Source organism: Eurosta solidaginis, chromosome 4 (assembly GCF_040869045.1).
Source record: "Eurosta solidaginis isolate ZX-2024a chromosome 4, ASM4086904v1, whole genome shotgun sequence".
NCBI lineage: Eukaryota > Metazoa > Arthropoda > Insecta > Diptera > Tephritidae > Eurosta > Eurosta solidaginis.
Genome location: NC_090322.1, coordinates 34493530 through 34516455, shown reverse-complemented (window position 1 = coordinate 34516455; position 22926 = coordinate 34493530). Strand labels below are relative to the sequence as shown.

Sequence of the window (22926 nt, the reverse complement as noted above, 5' to 3'; positions counted from 1 at the left end):
CCAGTGAGTAAGGCGCTGATGTTAGGGCGATATCCACTGTGGCAACAGGTGGGAGGAGGGATGTAGATGTTGATGATTTCTAGGTATGCATCGCCTGACCGGACAGATAAGCCTTGATGTTCTAAGACACTGTCCCTGCGGCCGATGTAGGGATCAAATATATGATATTGCACTGTAAGGCTGAGTAACACAGCACTGTGCTGTGTTATTGTGTTAACAGTCAGTAATGTGCGGCACGCACACGCACACTTATCGATTAATTTATAACACAGTGGCACAATCGATGGCACAAAGCTGACTGTCCAATGCCGCTCAAACTGGTAAATGCTCATAACACAGTAACACGCTCTATAGCACAGAGAACGACACTCAGATCGTAAGTGCACATACATACATAGTCCATTGTGCTTGTGTGTTGATTGTATTGCTTTCCAATGACACTTCACTCAAAACATATTTATACACATGATACAAATCATTGTTTACTATATAGTTTGGCAGCTTAAGTAGAGGTTATGTTGCGAATAGAGTGGAAGGCAGTGGACTAGGCAGTCGAATGTCATATAATGAAGGAATGGTGTTCGGAGTTTTTTCAAAGTTAAAAAAAAAAATGATAAAAGCTTTAATATAAATAAAACTATTGTTTTAATAACAACAAAAACGCCATATATATTCTGTATGCATAAATTTGTAAGGATTATCCCACTTTAAAATTTGAATTAAATAATCTAAAGTTTTGTTTTGAAACTGAGTCGAGAACTGTGCGTGTGAATGTGCGAATTTTCACCGATCAGCTGTTAGTTGCGCTACTTGGTAAAATTTACAATGATACAAATATTACAAGATAAAACCGGTGAGAGGATAATGACATTTAAAAAGATTTTAAAATTCTCACTGCGCTCTCATAATTTTTATTTTATTTTGATTTTTTCATAAAAAAATGGTGTCCACAGGGGCACTTACTATCCTCTTGATCAGATGATATGACTTTGAAAAATTGGAGTATGAAAGGAGATAAATGTTGCCATGATTTACTCTTCTAAATGGCGTCAAACGTGGCGTTAGAGGTAAGTAACACAGTACTGTGCTCTGATATTGTGCCTACACTCATATCGACTTTCGATAATCAGTTATAACACAATTGTGTCAACACAATGTGTTAACACTGCAAAGTGTGCCTGTGCTACTGTGTTAACACTCAAAAAATAGTGTCATTACCCACTACTATTGCACTGAGTGGTGTAAGATAAACGGGTGGCCGTCTCCATCTCCGCTCTCGCGATCTTTTCTGTGGACATTATACCCAGAACAGCTCTGCAGAGCAGATCTTGCTGTGAATTTAGTCTCTTGAATCGCTGCAATGCGGATGTTGTGCCGCTTCATGAAATCGACTAAGGCGTAGACTACGGGACGCCGTAGGGCGTGAACAGCAAGGAGCCACAAAAGCGATATAGAAGTTACGTGGACGTCTGGTTTTGGGATCTAGCCCAGAACAACCTGTTTGATGCAACCAACCCTTACACGAGACACACTGACAAGAGTATGATCGTACTAAAAAGATTCTTTTCCGGCAGATGCAGCAAAACCATTTCTCAGGACATGGTGCACCGGCTTGTAAAACGTTACCGAAAAAACTTTTCCTAAAGTATTGGGATTGTGATTTTCCCGGGATTTGACCCCAGGACCGACCGTATAATAGGCGAGCACGATACCGCCATACTCGCTTCCCAAGGCAGTCGGTTCTATGTACCGCAGCGACTCGGGATTTTTCCCGACCAAGGACTGTCATTTCAGTGTAACCCCAATTAATTTTTTGCGTCCCTCCCACAAATTGTCATCCTCCCAGCATCTCCTTGCAACGGGACTGTTCCATATTCTCTTGCTCCGGGAAGGTATCGAATCCAATCCGGGTCCGTCTCCTGACCCCGGTCCTGAGAAATGGTTTTGCTGCATCTGCCGGAAAAGAATCTTTTTAGGACGGTCATACTCTGTTCAGTGTGTCTCGTGTAAGGGATGGTTGCATCGGACAGGTTGTTCTGGGCTTGACCCCAAAATCCGACATCCACGTAACTTTTATAAATCTTTTGTGGCTCCTTGCTGTTCAATCCCAAGGACGTCCCGTAGTCTACGCCAAAGCGGCCCCACTACCTGCCAGCAGCCCCGCTGCTCAGCAAGCCACAACAAGTACCCGCTGCTGCTGTTGTTGTTGTTGTTGTAGCAATGCTTCGCCCCACCTAACAGCCGCGACCGATCACAAATTGTCATCAATATCCTCTAACGGGAGTCCAAGGAAACTTGCCGTTTCAACAGGGGTGGACCATAAGGAAAGGGGTGTTAGAGGCGTTGGTTCCACATTACAATTAAAGAGATGGTTGGAGTCATGTGGGGCCACATTGCAAGGGGGGCATACATTTTGTATGTCGGGGTTGATTCTGGATAGGTAAGAGTTACAGTATCCAGAACGAAGTTGAGCAAGAGTGACACGCGTTTCCCTGCGGAGTATGCGTTCCTCTTCCGCGAGTTGTGGATACTTTTCTTTAAGTACTGGAGTCACCGGGCAATTCCCGGCATAAAGGTCCGACGCCTGTATATGGAGTTCACCAAGGACCTGCTTGTGTTTTTTCGCTTCATACGGCTGGGTTCTCAGGTGCCGTATTTTCTCAAAATGTTTACGGAGATGACTCCTTAAGCCCCTAGGCGGTGCTGGTTCATCAATCAGATGTCCGTGGGATGCTCAGGTTTCTGGGTATTCAACAGGAACTGTTTGGTCAGCATCTCATTTCTCTCCCTGATGGGGAGTATTCTCGCCTCATTATGCATATGGTGTTCTGGGGACATAAGAAGACAGCCCGTGGCGATTCTGAGGGCAGTATTTTGGCAGGCCTGTAGTTTCTTCCAGTGGGTACTTTTTAGGCTTGGCGACCATATGGGTGACGCGTAGCACGTAATCGGCTGGCTAATTGCTTTGTATGTAGTCATGAGCGTTTCTTTATCTTTTCCCCAGGTACTGCCAGCGAGGGATTTGAGGATTTTGTTACGGCTCTGAATTCTCGGAACAATTGCGGCTGCGTGCTCACCAAAATGTAGATCCTGATCAAACGTCACACCCAAGATTTTAGGGTGTAGGACAGTCGGTAGCGTAGTGCCATAGACGTGGATGTTCAAAATGGTCGACATTTGGGACGTCCATGTTGTAAATAAGGTCGCGGAAGATTTAGTCTGTGACAATGCCAGGTTTCGCGAGGCGAAAAACTGGAGAGATCAGGGGGGTAGCCGTTTATTTTATTGCATAGCGCATCGATCTTTGGGCCTGGGCCTGGGCCTGTAGCCATTATTGTGCAGTCATCGGCGTAGAAAACGATTGTGACTCCTTCCGGTGGTGAAGGTAGCTTAGATATGTAGAAATTAAACAAAAGTGGGGATAGGACACCACCCTGTGGCACCCCTTGTTTAATTCTCCTTGGTTTTGATGTTTCGTTTCTAAATTGCACCGATGCCTGCCGACCACCCAGATAATTTGCGGTCCACCTTTTAAAACATGGGGGAAGGGTAGACCCTCCAGGTCTTGCAGTAACGAGCCATGGTTGACCGTATCAAAAGCTTGTGATAGGTCTAGCGCTACGAGTACTGTTCTATGGTGGGGGTATTGATTTAAACCGCAATTTATCTGGGTGCTAATGGCATTTAGCGCGGTGGTAGTGCTATGGAGTTTTCTGAAGCCATGCTGATGAGAGGCTAGCTGCAAATTTGCTTGGAAATAAGGGAGCAGAATGGCTTCAAGCGTCTTTGCTACTGGCGATAGGAGAGATGTCGGACGATACGACTCACCTATGTTAGCTGGTTTCCCAGGCTTTAGTAGCGGGACCACCTTGGCCATTTTCCATTTCGCGGGTATGACAAAGGTGGAAAGAGACAGGTTGAAGACATGCGCTAAATATTTGAAAACCTCTTTCCCTAAGCTTTTAAGCATCGGCATGGCTATGCCGTCTGGGCCCACTGCTTTGGATGGTTTAGCGCGACCAAAGTCCCTATCGAATCCGTCTAAGCAGAAAAACAAAGTTTCCATCGCCTTTGGCGATAAAGTGCTGTCGGATGCGAAAAAATGCGCGAGCGCTTTCTGCCGACAATATATAATGCATTCTACGGTCGACAAAGATAGACGGAGGGCCAACAGACACGCACATAAACACAAATTCAGCGCGTCACCAATCACCATCACCGCTAAATAGGTTGAGGACGCCATTGGTCACGCTAAACCATCCAAAGCAGTGGGCCCAGATGGCATAGCCATGCCGATGCTTAAAAGCTTAGGGAAAGAGGGTTTCAAATATTTAGCACATGTCTTCAACCTGTCTCTTTCCACCTTTGTCATACCCGAAAAATGGAAAATGGCCAAGGTGGTCCCGCTACTAAAGCCTGGGAAACCAGCTAACATAGGAGTGGCATCGTCCGATATCTCTCCTATCGCCAGTAGCAAAGACGCTTGAATCCATTTTGCTCCCCTATTTCCAAGCAAATTTGCAGCTAGCTTGTCATCAACATGGCTTCAGAAAACTCCATAGCACTACCACCGCGCTAAATGCCATTAGCACCCAGATAAATTGCGGTTTAAATCAAAACCCCCACCATAGAACAGTACTCGTAGCGCTAGACCTATGAAAAGCTTTTGATACGGTCAACCATGGCTCGTTACTGCAAGACCTGGAAGGGTCTACCCTTCCCCCATGTCTTAAAAGGTGGACCGCAAATTATCTGGGTGGTCGGCAGGCATCGGTGCAATTTAGAAACGAAACATCAAAACCAAGAAGAATTAAACAGGGGGTGCCACAGGGTGGTGTCCTGTCCCCACTTTTGCTTAATTTCTACATATCTAAGCTACCTTCACCACCGGAAGGAGTCACAATCGTTTCCTACGCCGATGACTGCACAATAATGGCTACAGGCCCAGGCCCAGGCCCAAAGATCGATGCGCTATGCAATAAAATAAACGGCTACCCCCCTGATCTCTCCAGTTTTTCGCCTCGCGAAACCTGGCATTGTCACCGACTAAATCTTCCGCGATCTTATTTACAACATGGACGTCCCAAATGTGGACCATTTTGAACATCCACGTCGATGGCACTACGCTACCGACTGTCCTACACCCCAAACTCTTCGGTGTGACGTTTGATCAGGATCTACATTTTGGTGAGCACGCAGCCGCAATTGTTCCGAGAATTCAGAGCCGTAACAAAATCCTCAAATCCCTTGCTGGCAGTGCTTGGGGAAAAGAAAAAGAAACGCCTCATGACTACATACAAAGCAATTAGCCAGCCGATTACGTGCTACGCGTCACCCATATGGTCGCCAAGCCTAAAAATTACCCACTGGAAGAAGCTACAGGCCTGCCAAAATACTGCTCTCAGAATCGCCACGGGATGTCTTCTTATGTCCCCGGAACACCATCTGCATAATGAGGCGAGAATACTCCCCATCAGGGAGAGAAATGAGATGCTGACCAAACAGTTCCTGTTGAATACCCAGAAACCTGAGCCTCCCAACAGACATCTGATTGATGAGCCAGCACCGCCTAGGGGCTTAAGGAGTCATCTCCGTAAGCATTTTGAGGAAATACGGCACCTGAGAACCCAGCCGTATGAAGCGAAAAAGTACAAGTCGGTCCTTGGTGAACTCCACAAACAGGCGTCGGACCTTTATGCCGGGAATTGCCCGGTGAATCCAGTACTTAAAGAAAAGTATCCAAAACTCGCGGAAGAGGAACGCATACTCCCCAGGGAAACGCGTGTCACTCTTGCTCAACTTCGTTCTGCATACTGTAACAGGTTAAACTCTTACCTATCCAGAATCAACCCCGACGTACAAAATGTATGCCCCGCTTGCAAGGTGTCCGCACATGACACCAACCATCTCCTTAATTGTAATGTGGAACCAACGCCTCTAACACCCCTTTCCTTATGGTCCACCCCTGTTGAAACAGCAAGTTTCCTTGCACTCCCGTTAGAGGATATTGATGACAGTTTGTGATCGGTCGCGGCTGTTAGGTGGGGTGAAGCACTGCTACAACAACAACAACATACCGGCACACCACGGCAGCCTACATGCTGGTATAAAATTAGCTAGCAAATAATTATTTTCTATTTCCTACGATAATTTATTGTTTATTATTTCTGTTTCAAACCAAAATTTGTAAACTGGCAAGATGTTTGTGGTATATTTGGAATATTTTCCTCAATATTAAGTTTACGCGGTATATGACAAGATGGATGTGGTAGATTTGGCGTTGACGTTGACACGTCGAATTCAACACAAACAAACTTCAAACTTCGTGTGACACGATTATCTATTGGAATCGCTACTAAACGTAATTATTGGCTTATTTGTGTCAGACATTTTACAGCAAGTGAATCATTGTGGTATGTAATTTTATTAAAATTTGCGTAGTATTTTATTACGTTTGTTACAATTTATTTAATTAAACCATTTATGAAAATTTGCATTTGTTAACGTGACGTTGAAATACAAGTTGTGAATGCAACTGGTTAAAAAAGTGAAAAGAAGTGGCTTGAAATGGTCATTTGCCACGTCAATGCAGCAAAAATACAAGTGAAAGGTGAAAGCTGAAAATGCAGCTCCATGATTTATTATCTAAATTGGTAATAGTCTAGTTGAGGCGTCGACTGCTAATACGCGTCTTTCAGTATTAATAATCCGAAGGCGGAAAAGGTAATAGTCTAGTTGAGGGGTCGACTGCTAATACGCTACCAAAAATATCGAGGGAGGTGTCAAAAGACGCGTATTAATCTCGAGAACAATAATCCGATGGCGGAAAAGAAAATTTTTATCTCTGTCCGGAGATATTTGCAGTTGAAGTTGGCGATTTCCATGTGGTTGTTGTTGTGTGTACCCCCAAAAAAAATTGTGCATCACCGTGGCGGTAGCCTCGGTTATACCACACACCCGGACTTGGCATGGCGTAGCCCAGGGTTATTTTTTATAAGCGCGGCCGAAGGCCGCCAACGTATAAAGGTGTTACGCGCAAAAATACTATGGATCCGACCCCCGGTTTCGGAGGTACCCGCGGGTCTTTTTTCGGTTTTTCGTTAATATCTTTTGAACGCGTTAAAATTTTTATTTTCCGCCTTCGGATTATTAATACTGATGTTGTTGTTGTTGTTGTTGTTGTTGTTGTTGTTGCTGTTGTTGTTGTTGTTGTTGTTGTTGTTGTTGTTGTTGGTGTTGTTGTTGTTGTTGTAGCGATAAGGTTGCTCCCCGAAGGCTTTGGGGAGTGATATCGATGTGATGGTCCTTTGCCGGATACAAATCCGGTACGCTCCGGTACCATAGCACCATTAAGGTGCTAGCCCGACCATCTCGGGAACGATTTGTGTGGCCACATCAAACCTTCAGGCCATTCCCTCCCTCCCTACCCCCAAGTTCCATGAGCCTCGTCTGTTAGTGAAACAGGATTCGCCGCGGATAGGTGAGGTTGACATTTGGGTTTGGAGAAGCTATATACTGCGCTGGCAACCTAAAAGGTTGCGCTACACAGCCCTTTGAATCTGGTGTTTTAGTCGCCTCTTACGACAGGCATACCTACCGCGGGTATATTCTGATCCCCTAACCCGCTGGGGTAAATAATACTGATGTCAAGACGCGTCGTTTGACACCTCTCTCGATATTTTTTGACGCGTATTAGCAGTCGACCCCTCAACTAGACTATTACCGCGGAAAATAAAAATTTTAACGCGTTCAAAAGATATTAACGAAAAAAGACCCGCGGGTACCTCCGAAACCAAGGGTCGGATCCATAGTATTTTTGCGCAGAATACCTTTCTGCGTTGGCGGCCTTCGGCCGCGCTTATCAAAAATAACCCTGGACTACGCCATGCCAAGTCCGGGTGTGTGGTATAACCGTGGCTACCGCCACGGTGATGCACAATTTTTTTTGTGGGTACAAACACAACAACAACCACATGGAAATCGCCAACTTCAACTGCAAATATCTCCGGACAGAGATAAAATTTTTCTTTTCCGCCTTCGGATTATTGTTCTCGAGATTAATACGCGTCTTTTGACACCTCACTCGATATTTTTGGTAGCGTATTAGCAGTCGACCCCTCAACTAGACTATTACCAAAAATACTATGGATCCCACCCCCGGTTTCGGAGGTACCCGCGGGTCTTTTTTCGGTTATTATCCGCCTTCGGATTATTAATACTGATGTCAAGACGCGTCGTTTGACACCTCTCGATATTTTTGGTAGCGTATTAGCAGTCGACCCCTCAACTAGACTATTACTTCTAAATTGTATAACAATATGGAAAGAATTTGCATTTTATAATGCGTCAATACAAATGATCTCCTCCATGCTTTCACCTTTATTTGCTCCAGTTGCTCCTGCAGACTTCTTGATTGCGGCAGCTTCTATGTATTTACATACATACATACATATATTTTGTTTTTAGTAAAATTTATTTCTTTATTTCAGAAATTTCCAACCAACAGTTAATAAATTTAACGCCATGGATAAAGTTGTCAAATTCTGTGAACCTGGCCGTGCCTTCGCCAAGGACTCTATTCGTTTAGTTAAGCGCTGTACGAAACCTGATCGCAAGGAGTTCCAGAAAATTGCTATTGCTACAGCTATTGGCTTCTGTATTATGGGGTTTATTGGTTTCTTTGTGAAGTTAATTCACATTCCCATTAATAATATTATTGTGGGCTCATAAGTCAGTTGTATACCAACGGCAACGGCTGTATCAGCCGTGTTTATTAATACATCCATACTATATACATATAATAACTACAAATCACTCAATTTTTTGTTTGTACAATAACATTAAATTGAGTTTATTTTAATTTTTCCATTTAGAAATAAGTGATTAAATATTTGTATTTCGAGAGATTAATATGAATGATTCATAATTATATATGATTTTCGCACAGTACTTCTTAAAAACTCCAAAAATGTATGTTTGCAATCAGTTTAAATACATTACCGGTTTAAAGATGGTGGAGAATTGTAGAAGATCTTATTATATCAAAATTAATAAAAATGATTTAGAAAAGTAGATCACAGGTATTAATTATTGTGGGATATATAATCCTCGCGGTTTGGATAGAATGGCAACATAAATGCCTATATAATCGAGTGCTGGTGTGATAAAAAGCAGTTTGTGTGCGCAGGCAAGAGGCAAATTTGATTGTCAAAAGAAAACAAAATTGAACTAATTGTCAGCAACTCCTGCTGTTATTAGATGGGGTCATCGACCGCAGGGACAATGTCTTAGAACATCAGGGCCTATCTGTCCGGTCAGGCGATGCAAACCTAGAAATCATCAACATCTACATCCCTCCTGCCACCTGTTGCCCCAGTGGATACCGCCCTAATATCAGGGCCTTACTCACTGGCAACAATCGCATTATCTTAGGCGATTTCAATGCCCATCATGATCTATGGCATTCAAACTTGCGGGCGGACAGTAGGGGTGAGATGTTGGCGGATCAAATAGAAGAAACGACGTTCTGCACAATAAACGGAGACGCCCCCACACGTATGGTAGGAAGCTGTCACAGCTCGCCAGATATCTCAATCGTGAGCGCAGAACTCGTAAACTGCGTCAACTGGCAGCCGATGGTAACATTGGCATCCGACCACCTGCCCATACTTATTTCGCTTGAGCGTACCGCCGACTTCATCGTCACTGAAAAACGGACTTTCATAAACTTCAAAAAAGGAAAGTGGGAAGAATATAAATCCTTTACAGACAGCCGCCTAGCTGCCCTCCTATCCCGACTGATGCCCGCCAAGGGGAGCGTGACTTCCGTAAGGTCATTAAATCCGCCTCGGCACATTTCATTCCCGCCGGGAGAATTCCCGAAATCCGGCCCCACTTCCCGGCGGAGGCCGCAAACTTAGCGAGAGAACGTGACCTTATAAGACAGCTTGATCCAGGCGACCCCCAAATAAGGGATATAAACCAACGCATCAGATTGCTTGTGGATGAACACAAGCGGGCGAAATGGGAGGAGCACCTAAGAGGTTGTAACCTCTCTACCGGTGTGGGTAAACTTTGGTCCACTGTAAAGTCCCTATCGAATCCGACTAAGCACAAAGACAAAGTTTCCATCGCCTTTGGCGACAAAGTGCTGTCGGACGCGAAAAAATGCTCGAGCGCTTTTTGCCGACAATATATAATGCATCCTACGGTCGACAAAGATAGACGGAGAGCCAATAGACGCGCACATAAACACTAATTCAGCGCGTCACCAATCACCATCACCGCTAAAGAGGTTGAGGACGCCATTGGTCGTGCTAAACCATCCAAACCAGTGGGCCCAGACGGCATAGCCATGCGTTGCTTAAAAACCTAGGGAAAGAGGGTTTCAAATATTTAGCGCATGTTTCAATCTGTCTCTTTCCACCTTTGTCATACCTGAGAAATGGAAAATGGCCAAGGTGGTTCCGCTACTAAAGCCTGGGAAACCAGCTAACATAGGTGAGTCGTATCGTCCGAAATCTCTCCTATCGCCAGTGGCAAAGACGCTTGAAGCCATTTTGCTCCCTTATTTCCAAGCAAATTTGCAGCTAGCCCCTCATCAGCATGGCTTCAGAAAACTCCATAGCACTACCACCGCGCTAAATGCCATTAGCACCCAGATAAATTGCGGTTTAAATCAATACCCCCACCATAGAACAGTACTCGTAGCGCTAGACCTATCAAAAGCTTTTGATACGGTCAACCATGGCTCGTTACTGCAAGACCTGGAAGGGTCTACCCTTCCCCCATGTCTTAAAAGGTGGACCGCAAATTATCTGGGTGGTCGGCAGGCATCGGTGCAATTTAGAAACGAAACATCAAAACCAAGGAGAATTAAACAAGGGGTGCCACAGGGTGGTGTCCTATCCCCACTTTTGTTTAATTTCTACATATCTAAGCTACCTTCACCACCGGAAGGAGTCACAATCGTTTCCTACGCCGATGACTGCACAATAATGGCCACAGGCCCAGGCCCAAAGATCGATGCGCTATGCATTAAAATAAACGGCTACCTCCCTGATCTCCAGTTTTTTCGCCTCGCGAAACCTGGCATCACCGACTAAATCTTCCGCGACCTTATTTACAACATGGACGCCCCAAATGTCGACCATTTTGAACATCCACGTCGATGGCACTACGCTACCGACTGTCCTACACTCCAAAATCTTGGGAGTGACGTTTGATCAGGATCTACATTTTGGTGAGCACGCAACCGCAATTGTTCCGAGAATTCAGAGCCGTAACAAAATCCTCAAATCCCTCGCTGGCAGTACTTGGGGAAAAGATAAAGAAACGCTCATGACTACATACAAAGCAATTAGCCAGCCGATTACGTGCTACGCGTCACCCATATGATCGCCAAGCCTAAAAACCACCCACTGGAAGAAACTACAGGCCTGCCAAAAGACTGCTCTCAGAATCGCCACGGGCTGTCTTCTTATGTCCCCAGAACACCATCTGCATAATGAGGCGAGAATACTCCCCATCAGAGAGAGAAATGAGATGCTGACCAAACAGTTCCTGTTGAATACCTAGAAACCTGGGCATCCCAACAGACATCTGATTGATGAACCAGCACCGCCTAGGGGCTTAAGGAGTTATCTCCGTAAGCATTTTGAGGAAATACGGCACCTGAGAACCCAGCCGTATGAAGTGAAAAAACACAAGCAGGTCCTTGGTGAACTCCATAAACAGGCGTCGGACCTTTATGCCGGGAATTGTCCGGTGAATCCAGTACTTAACGAAAATTATCCAAAACTTGCGGAAGAGGAACGCATACTCCCCAGGGAAACGCGTGTCACTCTTGCTCAACTTCGTTCTGGATACTGTAACAGGTTAAACTCTTACCTATCCAGAATCAACCCCGACATACAAAATGTATGCCCCGCTTGCAATGTGTCCCCACATGACACCAACCATCTCTTCAATTGTAATGTGGAACCAACGCCTCTAACACCCCTTTCCTTATGGTCCACCCCTGTTGAAACGGCAAGTTTCCTTGGACTCCCGTTAGAGGATATTGATGACAATTTGTGATCGGTCCCGGCTATTAGGTGGTGCGAGCATTGCTACAACAACAACATCAACAACTCCTGCTGTTGTTCTATTAAAGACAGAGCCACTCCCCGAAGGCCTTGGGGATTGTTATCGATGTTGATGGTCCTTTTCCGGATGCAGATCCGGTACGTTCCGCTAACAAGCATCATTAAGGTACTAGCCCGACCATCTCGGGAATGATTGGTATAACCACATAAAACCTAGGCCATATCGCCCTCCCACCCCCATCCATAGGGAACTTGGGGTCGCCAGAGCCTCGGCTGTTAAAGAAACAGGATTCACCACGGGTAGGGAAGGGTGACAATTGGGTTGGAGAAGATATATATTACGCTGGCAACCCCCTGAAAGGGTTGCGCTACACAATCCCTTGAATCAATTTGGTATTTTAGTCGCCTTTTACGACAGGCATACCTGCCGCGGGTATATTCTAAGCCCCTTAACCCCCTGGCGTCCTTCTAGGCCATACCCTCCCCAAGGTGCGACCCATCACAAATTGTCATCAATATCCTCTAACGGGAGTCCAAGGAAACTTGCTGTTTCCACAGGGTTTGACTATAATGAGAGGGGAGTTAGAGGTGTTGGTACCACAATACAGTTAAAGAGGTGGTTGGTGTCACGTGGGGACAATTTACAAGCAGGACATATGTGTTGTATGTCGGGCAAGTTTTGGGTACTGTTCTTTGAGTACTTGATTCACCGGGCAATTCCTGGCATAAAGGTCCGACGCCTGTTTGTGGAGTTCACTGAGGACCTGCTTGTGTTTTTAACTCCATACGGCTGTGTTCTCAGGTGCCGTATTTCCTCATATTGCTTACGGAGATGACCAACCAACCTGGGCGGTATTAGCTCACCAATCAGATGTGTGTTGGGATGCCCAGGTTTCTGAATCTTCAACATGAACTGTTTGGTTAGCATTTCATTTCTCTCCCTAATGGGGATTATTCTCGCCTAAATGTGTAGATGGTGTTCTGGGGACATAAGACAACCCGTGGCGGTTCTGAGGGCAGTAATTTGGCAGGCGTGTAGCTTTTTCCGGTGAGTAATCTTTAGACTTGGCGACCATATCGGGGACGCGTAGCATGCAATCGGCTGGCCAATTGCTTTGTAAGTGGTAATGAGCGTTTGTTTATCTTTACCCCAAGTACTACCAGCAAGAGATTTGAGGATTTTATTCCCAAGGCCGTCGGTTCTGTGTACAAGAACGACTCGGTATTTTTCCAGACCTTGGTCTGGCCATTGCAGTGTAACCCCATTTAATTTGTTGCGTCCCTCCCACAAATTGTCATCCTCCCAGCAGCTCCTTGCAGCGGGACTGCTCCTTATTCTCTTGCTCCGGGAAGCTATCGAACCCAACCCGGGTCCGTCTCCTGCCCCGGTCCTGAGAAATGGTTCTGCTGCATCTGCCGGAAAAGAATCTTTTTAGGATTGTCATACTCTTGTCAGTGTGTCTCGTGTAAATATGGTTGCATCGGACAGGTTGTTCTGGGCTAGATCCCAAAACCAGACGTCCACCTAACTTCTATAAATCTTTTGTGGCTCCTTGCTGTTCACGCCCTAGGACGTCCCGTAGTTTGCGCCTTAGCGCCCCCACTACCTTCCAGCAGCCCCGCTGCTCAGCAAGCCACAACAAGTACCCGCTGCTGCTCGCGCCCCACGGCGCCATCAACTCATACGGCTGCTCCCACCCATACCTACAATCTCCGTAGTAGAGTTGTTATGGTGTCGCATCTACAATGGGAGCAGCAAGGAAGGCAGTCGGCATGATATTGTGGTGCACAGTGGCTAGTCATGTCGGCTGGGCTGGGTTCTTGCCAACCTTGCTGTCCTGCGCCATAACAAAAAAAGTTCCTATCATGCCTATTCAAATCAACTGACAAAAAAGCGCAGAAACGACTTGTAATGGTAAAATGACCCAGTCATCTTTTCAATGACACATATGGCAACACTACTACTAACTTTCATCTAAACATGTCATTGTGAATACTAAGAGAAATAGGAAATATATACATAAATAAGTATTCAGCCATCGCAAGGCTGTAAGGGAGAAAGAATAAGATACATATGTGGGGTGGAATATAAAAATGTCGATTTGCAATAGTGCCAGCGCCATTTTCATATTTCACCACCATCATTATATTTTCGGCAACTTTACGAGCAAGACGTTTGCTCAAGGTTGTGTGAATTTTGCGAATTTTAAAATAATAAAAAATTATTCTAAATTAAAAATAGTATTCGTTTCTTTTTAATGCGGCACCATATCTGGCGTAGGAGACCGCCACGCGTTCCTAGAAATTAAAACATTCAATGGCGACTACATGGAGGCGGCGCCCTCCGAGACAACAGAGGCGATGAAGGTGACGCCACAAGGCGATTACCAACAAATTGGTAGGTTACCGGCAAGAGGGCAACGGAAGTTGTTCACATGGCGACCGTGAGGCTGGAGCCTCGGTCATTTTAAATTTGGCAGCGACGGTGAGTAGAGTGGAGTGAAAATTTGGAAAGTGGTGGTGCAGTGGAAAAAAAAACAAATTTAAATAAAATTTTTCTAACAAATATCTAAAACTTTTTAATAAAAACGGAAATAATTTAATTTTTCTAACAAATATACGCAAATCTATAACGAAAAACAGAAGTAAAACAATTTTCTAATAAAATACATGCAAATCTACAACGAAAAACAGGGTTAATACAAATTCCTAACTAAAGTCCATAAATTCATAATTAATTTAACTAAATTTCACAACTAAAATTTATAAAAAGCAGCAGAAATAAATTTTTTTCCTCAATTAAATCTACGACTACGAACGAATATAAAAAGAAGCAGAGATAATACAAACAAAAACTACCGGAAATAAGAAATTTAAAAAAAAAAACAAAGACAAAAAAATTTAATTATATGTAACTCGAAAAACTAATTCGCCTACGTAAGGGCAAACTGTACCACCAAGCATCGGAATTTCTAACGGCATTCCTCCAGCTACTCACAAAACGGCACAAAAACGACGCCATATGCATATACGAAGCAGCAGCAACAACACCAGCAGCGCATTAATACTGGCAGCGCAGTAGCAGCAGCAGCACCAACAACCCAACAGCAGCGCAGGACAAGAAGCAGCAGCGACTGAGGCAAACCCACGGAAGCAGCATTTAAGTATATTACTATATTACTTACATATGTATATGTAGTTTTTCTGCAAATTTTTCTACATACATTTACGTATATACATAATTTTTTTTTGGATTTTGACATAACGGTGGTTTGTGAAAAACCAATTGATTTTTTTATATAAACGGTGGTTTGTTAAAAACCAAGTAATTTTTTTTTTGGCAATATGCGGTGGTTCCGTTAAAAACCAATTAACTTTTTCTGATACATGCGGTGGTTCCGTGAAAACCCAATTCAATTTTTAATACATGCGGTGGTTCCGTGAAAAACCAAATTGAGATTTTTTTGAATAAAGCGGTGCGTCCGTGATTACATTTTGGAATTTTTACCAATTAATACTTACATACTTCTGAGCCATTTTAAAATCAATTACTTCTTACAGATTTTACATACAAATACAGCAGTTTCAATTAATTCTTCTAATAAATTGTTAAATATTTCTTTAGCGGCTATTCAACTGTAAATCAGTTCCCTTTGTACAAATTTTTTTTTTTCTTTTTCCTCAACACTTCAGCTTCAAATATAAACATTCAAACAAGTGCTTCATTAATTTCATTTGTACAACCTTAGAAGTGGTAAGCGAGTGCAAAAAACTTCAGATTCAGAATCCGATTCCGATAAATCAGCCTCAAGCTACGAAAGTTTAACTTCATCTTCGACCGAAAAAGTAACCAAACAGGAAAATAAATTATCGTTGTCAGCAGATTTCCTAGGCTTCGAAAATTCTTCCATTAAAAATTTAACTTCTAATTTAGTTTCAAATCTTAACGATTCAAATAGTGAAATATTAACTTCAACTTCTTCTACTTTAAAATCAGATTTTGACGATCCAAATAGTACAAACGTGGCCTCACCTTCTGCTAATTCAGCTCCAGATCTTAACGATCAAATCATGGCAACACCTGAGGAAAAGAGAATTTTCATTAACACATGTGTTAATTCTATTAGAGAAAACTACAGTGGTGATCCTCTAGCACTTGATTCTTTTATAGACAAAATTGCATTACTTGAACAATTCGCTACTGCAGATTTAAATGATACTTTTATAGCGATCTTAAAATCAAAAGTAGAGTAAAAGCCCGTGAAGCAATACCAACACAAGTAACTTCAGTCAATGAAATTAAAACAGCTCTACGTAATAGGATCAAACCGGACAACTCGAAAGTTGTAGCAGGGAGAATTGCAGCGTTGCACGTTAACGGTAACAATTATACAGATTTTGCAAAAAAAGTTGAAGATTTAGCTGACTCACTTGAGCGGTCTCTTATTATTGAAGGGATCACTCAAGCGAAAGCTCATGAAATGGCAGTCGAACAAACTGTTAATGTGTGTCGTTTAAACGCAAAATCCAATTTAGTAAAAACCATTTTAGCCTCGACGGCATTTACTGATCCGAAAGACGTAGTAGCAAAATTAATTGTAGAACAAAACAACGAAGTAACTGAACGTCAGGTTCTAGCTTTTCGATCACGTGGTAACAGTACATTAAGAAATTCACGTGGTAGTTATCGAGGTTTTTACCCAAATCGCAGCTATACTGGTTATAGAAATAATAGTTCATCTTCATATAATAGTGTAACGAATTTTACTTGCAAATCCTCTTATTTGCAATCCTCTGCTAAGTTCGAATCACTAAACTGTTGAATAAATAACTCCAATATTGAATAATGGAAAAATGGCCTTTATTAAAGTACTTCACAATAACACTTATACTTTGCTACTCGCCGACTTAATAACCAAACTGATTGATAACTCAAATTAAACTCTACTATTGGCCGCCAGATCGCGTGCTTAATCAATAACTCATTGATTGCTCAACTCAAAATGAATTTCTTCTTACTCGCTTGCCCCGCTTTTATAGTTTACGCTGCATACTTCTAGGCTCTTCGATTTCCAGAACTTACTAGTTGTTTCGGCTACAAAATCGCCAGCCACAACTACGTGCACAAATTATTGCTCTCTCTTGTGACAACTCAGATAAGATATATGCATGTGTTTTCCGCTGCTCGTATACGTACATATGTGTAGACGCAATTATTTATTCGTTTATGTAGATACATAAAGATTGAATTATTGATGTGAATGTTTGTAGTTTACAGTCTCTCCCGCGCATATAGGCATATAAGTAAATGCATCTGTGTGTGACATCTCTCTGGGCTGCCTTATATATGTGTATACTTGATTTAATTATTAACGTAACGTTGTTTTGCCTTAGCATCGCCTTAGTGATGGGATAATTTAGTGATGATAATATCCGTGACACTGCCCTCCACCTAAGTCTGATCGTCCCGATCAGACAAATCTCTCGATCTAAACGTTGCTAGCCTTTCCAAATGGACCACCTTCATTTTGGTTCGTGGTTTACCGATGGTTTGTATGCGGTACACTACATCGTTGATCCGTTTTACAACTTTGTATGGGCCTTCCCAATTACACTGCAATTTCGGGGACAAACCTTTTTTACGTTGTGGGTTGTATAACAGCACCAAATCTCCTTCCTGAAAACCTTCTGAATTAATTGCTTTATCATATCTGGCTTTCATCTTGTCACTCATAATCTTTGTTCGTTGCCTTATCAGATCATGTATTTCTCTTAGCTCTTCTTCCAAATCACTAGTGGATTTCCTGACATTTCTCTCCGCATTGGCATCTATCCCAAACTTCAAATCAGCTGGCAGTCTAAGGTCATTGCCAAAAATTACTTTTGCAGGGGTTTGGCCCGTTGTCTCATGCACTGCTGATCGGTAAGCCATCAAGAATAATGGTATGCGGGTATCCCATTCTTTATGGTACTTGTCCACTACTTTCCTTAAGTGCTCCTCCAATGTTCTATTGAATCGTCCTACCATACCATCGGATTGAGGATGCAATGCAGTTGTCCATGTTTTTCGAATGCCCAATGACTTACACATTTCCTGGAACACAGCTGATTCGAAATTCCTGCCTTGGTCAGAATGTAACTCCATTGGTACACCATACCTTGCAACCCAATTGTTTATAAACACTTCTGCTACCGTTTCCGCTTCTTGATTTGGGATTGGGTATACCTCTGGCCATTTACTGAAATAATCCATAACTACCAGTACATATTTGTTTCCGCCGTTGCTAGTAGGAAATGGACCGGCGACATCCATAGCGATCCTTTCAAATGGCGCACCTGAGTTATATTGCTTCATCTGGCCATGACTTCGTGTTCTGGGCCCTTTCGCTCTGCTGCAAACCTCGCAGTTCGCAATCCACTCAGTGACCGACTGACGGCAACCAACCCAATAGAATCTCTGTTTAATCTTCTCGAGCGTCTTCGTGATTCCAAGATGACCTCCGCTTGGACCATTATGCAGCTCGCTGAGCACGTCAGGAATCCTCTTTCTGGGAACAACTATCAGTTTATTCTTGTATTTACCATCCTCACTCTCCCATACTCGATGAAGGCAACCGGATATCAATTCTAAACTGTTCCACTGTGCCCAATATGACTTCGCAATGGGACTCTCTGCTGACATCTCTTCTCTGTTTGGTCTTTCATTTCGTTCGAGCCCTTGCATAACACGTGACAGATCTGCATTTTCTAGCTGGCACTTTCTTAGCTGTTCCTTGTCCCATTCATCTGTACATGTTATAGTTATTAGCCGGACATCTATAATGTCTTCTTTAGCCTCGGCTTTTGAACAGTGCTTGCATTCCAAACTACATGGTCTTCGTGACATTGCATCGGCATTTCCATGGGTACTACCTTTTCGATGCTCAATGGAAAAGTCATAGCTTTGTAGTCGCTCGATCTGCAGTAGCCATTTTAAAGCTGCGTGATCTGTCCTGACACGGAATCGCTGGCCGTAGAGGTATTTGTGAAAATGTTTAACGCACTCTACCAATGCCAACAGCTCTCTCCGCGTAACGCAGTAGTTCCTCTCTGGTTTTCCAATCGAACGGCTGTAATATGCAACTACCTTCTCCTGTCCATCGACCAGTTGTGATAAAACGCCTCCTATAGCATATCCACTCGCATCTGTATCTAGAATAAATGTTGCTCCTGGAATCGGATATGCTAACATTGGGGCAGTGCACAAACGCTCCTTCAATGTTTGGAAAGCCACTACTTGCTCCTTCTTCCATTCAAAAGCTTTATTTTTTCTTGTAAGCTCATGGAGGCTATGGGCTACGCTGGAAAAATTTTGTACAAATCGGCGGTAATATGTGCACAGCCCAAGGAAACTTCTTAATTCATGTAGGTTCTGTGGTCTTGGCCAATCCTTTACAGCCTCTATCTTTTCGTTCGCAGTGCAGATGCCCTCTGTCGTTACCTTGTGACCCAAATAATTTACTTCCTTTTTAAACAGCGCACACTTTTTGGGACTTAACTTCAAACCAGCGCCAGCTATTCTTTGGAAAACTTCCTCCAAGTTCTTAAGATGTTCATCGAAATTCTTGCCCAATACGATGATGTCGTCCAGGTACACCAAGCATGTTTTCCAATGTAGTCCTTTCAATACCTGATCCATGAGTCTCTCGAAAGTAGCTGGTGCATTACATAGTCCAAAGGGCATTACTGTAAATTGCCAAAGACCATCTCCGACGCTGAAGGCTGTTTTCTCTTTGTCTTCCTCCTTTACCTCCACTTGCCAGTAGCCGCTTTCAAGTCCAGTGTGGAAAACCATTTCGTACCGGAGAGCGAGTCCAGAGTGTCGTCAATTCTTGGCAATGGGTAGCTATCCTTTTTTGTAACGTCATTCAACTTCCGGTAGTCCACGCAAAACCTCATTTTTCCATCCTTCTTCTTTACAAGTACTACCGGTGAGCTCCAGGGACTAGCTGATGGTTCGATGACGCCGCTGTCGCTCATTTCTTGTATAATTTGACTCACAACTTCCCGCTTCGCCAGTGGAACACTACGTGGAGCTTGACGGATCGGCCTCGCATCTCCAGTGTCAATTTAATGTTTCACAATGTTGGTGCGGCCTGGTTTAGAACCATCCTGGTCAAATATGTTCGCGTATTTTATGAGCAGTTGTTTTGCCTTACTCTGATAGGCTTCCTCTAGCCCATGCGTCCATGCCGTGATATCATTTGATGTTATGCGTGTCTCCTGCGATTCCAGTTGGGATGCCATATATGTCTTCTGTTCTTCCAATTGCGTTTCCATCTTGGATGTAATCTGTGTCGACATTTCTGACATTCGCGTTTCTTGTGCTTCAATCTTCGATGTTATTCGTGTCTCTTGGGATTCCATCTGTGATGACATATACGTTTTCTGTTCTTCCAATTGTGATGACATGTTGGTAGATATTTGTGATGACATTTCGGACATTTGTGCCGATATTGCAACCAATATCATGTTCAGGTCTGTGTTCGCCATTGTCTGCGGTGTTTCATTTTTCTCTTCAATTTTTGTTGTTGTCTCGTCCTCATCAGGATAAAAAACATACTCGTCCACATCAATTCCTTCTGCTTCCATTGCCTCTCGTAGCTGTGCCTGAAGTTCGAGTTTAACGCCGCTTGTATTCAATCCACGGGCTTCCAACTCCTTCTTTAGTTGCTGGATCTTCAATTCACTGAACTTTGCCATGTCCTTGTTGTCCTCTGGAATTTATTCAACAATTCCTCTTTTTTAACACTGTGATATTTTATTAATTAGATGCTTAGGACCAAAACTGTATCTGTGATAGAGTAGTAGGTAGACACTTACATTACTTATATTATTTAAAAGTTTTTACTTGCCCGGCATGGAGGCGTGGGTCGAGGCCACACATTGAGCTATTAGAGAAGACAAAACGGAAAGGTGGCGTATGAATCTTTTTTACGCACACGCTCCATGGAGCAGGCCCCATCGGCGGATGCGAGCCTGTTACGCCAGCCTTAAGGCCAAAAACATCACCAGCAACCAAACCATGTGCATTCTACACAAAAGTATCTTAATCCCGGTATCTAGACGTGTTGCGCAGCATTAGTGGAAGGATGCTGCTACGCGCATGCGCGGGCGTGTTCAAGTGATGAAACGAAAGCACATGCGTGGGTGTTTGCGTGTGGAAGAACGAAAGCAAAGTACGTATGTGTGTGTGGTGTTTGAGTGAGATGTAGGGAATTCCGTTTAGATACGGGTATGTGAAGATTTAACCGAAACTCAGAAATTCATTAGAAAAGTTGTCTCAATAGTGCGTGGTCGTGCTGCGGAAAAGTCGCGTGTGAAAGTAGTCAAGTCAAAAAAAAAAAAAAAAATATGTAATATATATACATATTTGTTTATATGAAAAAAAATACCGATACGATCGTACCGTTTTAGTGGCTTTTTAAACACGTTATTAAAGAGACCGCAAACCCAGGGAAGAAGAAAAAAACCCCTCCAACATCCTGCCACCGAATTCTCTGGCGGGACGAAGGAAACGGGCCAGAATACTTACACGCATACATCACGGTGGAACGGCGGAATATTGGGACCGCCGATCAGTAGGGTTCGGAGAAGGGAGAGAGAGAGCGCAAGAGAGAGGATCGGCCAAAGTGACCGAAAGTGGCCGGTAGACAGCAGCAGCGACGACAGCGACGCCGCCAGCACCCACGCAACGTCAAGAAGCGACAACAGCAGCAGCAACACATCGACGTCACCATCGTCGACGCCACCAGCATCGAACGCCCAAGGAGGACATGAAAGGGCATTTGATTGCATATTTTTTTTTATTGAAATTTCTTTTTGAATGAGTTTTATCCCTAATTTGCCTCACCTTTTTTTTGATTATTATTGTTAATATTAACACGGGAATTTTTTTGCAATTTTTGTTATTAATTTTTGTCAATAGTTTTGTTATAGCATACATTCATTTACTTTGTTCACTTCATTTTTTTTTTTTACCTAGTTCGTAGCATTTCACTTAAGTTCGCCTAATTAGGTTCATATTCAACGCATATACATTAGCACGTTAATCACCGATCTCGTTTTAAATTTTGTATTTGCATTCTTTTCCATTTTTTTTTTGCCACTCACATTTTTTTCGCGTTTTTCTCTCGGGTTGTAATTTTGTTAGATTTGCGTAATTCACCCACTCGGCGCCCGCTATCGCCAGCATTGTAAATTTTACCAAGTAGCGCAACTAACAGCTGATCGGTGAAATTCGCACATTCACACTCACAGTTCTCGACTCAGTTTCAAAAAAAAACTTTAGATTATTTAGCTTAAATTTTAAAGTGAGATAATCCTTACCAATTGATATATATATAGAATATATAAGGCGTTTTTGTTGTTATTAAAAGAATCTTTTTATTTATATTAAAGTTTTTATCATTTATTTTTGGACTTTATTTTACCAATTTCATGCGTTTTAAAGCATTTTCGTGCATATAAATACAACCATGTGCATATACGTTTTGACATTACATTTCATACACGTTCGTATTTGCCATTCTCATTGTTTCTAAATACGTAAACAATGACTGCGGATATTCTGTGTGATTTTTCGAAAAAATTTATTATTTTTGTCAAATTTTATACTTAATCTGTGGTATTGTGGTGGTCAAAAAGCTTTTATGCAAAAATACTTAGCCTCACAACGCGACAATGTATTTCGTAATGTCGAAGTACTTATATGTATATGTATTTGATGTGGAAGCTTGCATATGAGAACACTGTTGCCACTTCAGTCCATTCCCCTCCCCCCCTAAATGGTCCACTGGAC

The 22926-nt window shown here is 43.1% G+C and overlaps 1 protein-coding gene and 1 long non-coding RNA gene across 4 annotated transcripts; one reads left to right on the top strand and one right to left on the bottom strand.

Annotated features, from left to right (window-relative positions):
* The first annotated feature begins 6256 nt into the window (after positions 1 to 6256).
* On the top strand, positions 6257 to 9072 carry LOC137249594 (protein transport protein Sec61 gamma-2 subunit). 3 transcript variants are annotated; one of them, XM_067781225.1, is made up of 2 exons: positions 6257 to 6413; positions 8490 to 9072. In XM_067781225.1, the coding sequence occupies exon 2, from the start codon at positions 8524 to 8526 to the stop codon at positions 8728 to 8730; it is 207 nt and encodes a 68-aa protein (XP_067637326.1). In that variant the 5' UTR covers positions 6257 to 6413; positions 8490 to 8523; the 3' UTR covers positions 8731 to 9072. The 3 variants fall into 3 exon arrangements, with proteins under 3 accessions (XP_067637326.1, XP_067637327.1, XP_067637325.1); XM_067781226.1 differs by lacking the exon at positions 6257 to 6413 and adding an exon at positions 6438 to 6610; XM_067781224.1 differs by lacking the exon at positions 6257 to 6413 and adding an exon at positions 8302 to 8429.
* A 5668-nt stretch (positions 9073 to 14740) lies between these two features.
* LOC137249595 (uncharacterized) lies at positions 14741 to 22532 on the bottom strand. The gene is made up of 2 exons (XR_010952440.1): positions 21979 to 22532; positions 14741 to 16167 (listed from the first exon to the last, which is right to left on the bottom strand). It is a non-coding gene; the product is annotated as an uncharacterized lncRNA (long non-coding RNA).
* Positions 22533 to 22926: the final 394 nt, after the last annotated feature.

Bases quoted from the DNA above. Each gene is read 5' to 3' on its own strand.
- LOC137249594 (XM_067781224.1), top strand. From the start codon at position 8,356: ATGATCTCCTCCATGCTTTCACCTTTATTTGCTCCAGTTGCTCCTGCA. The intron at 8,430-8,489 runs GTATTTACATAC...TCTTTATTTCAG, and splicing joins TTGATTGCGGCAGCTTCTAT to AAATTTCCAACCAACAGTTA.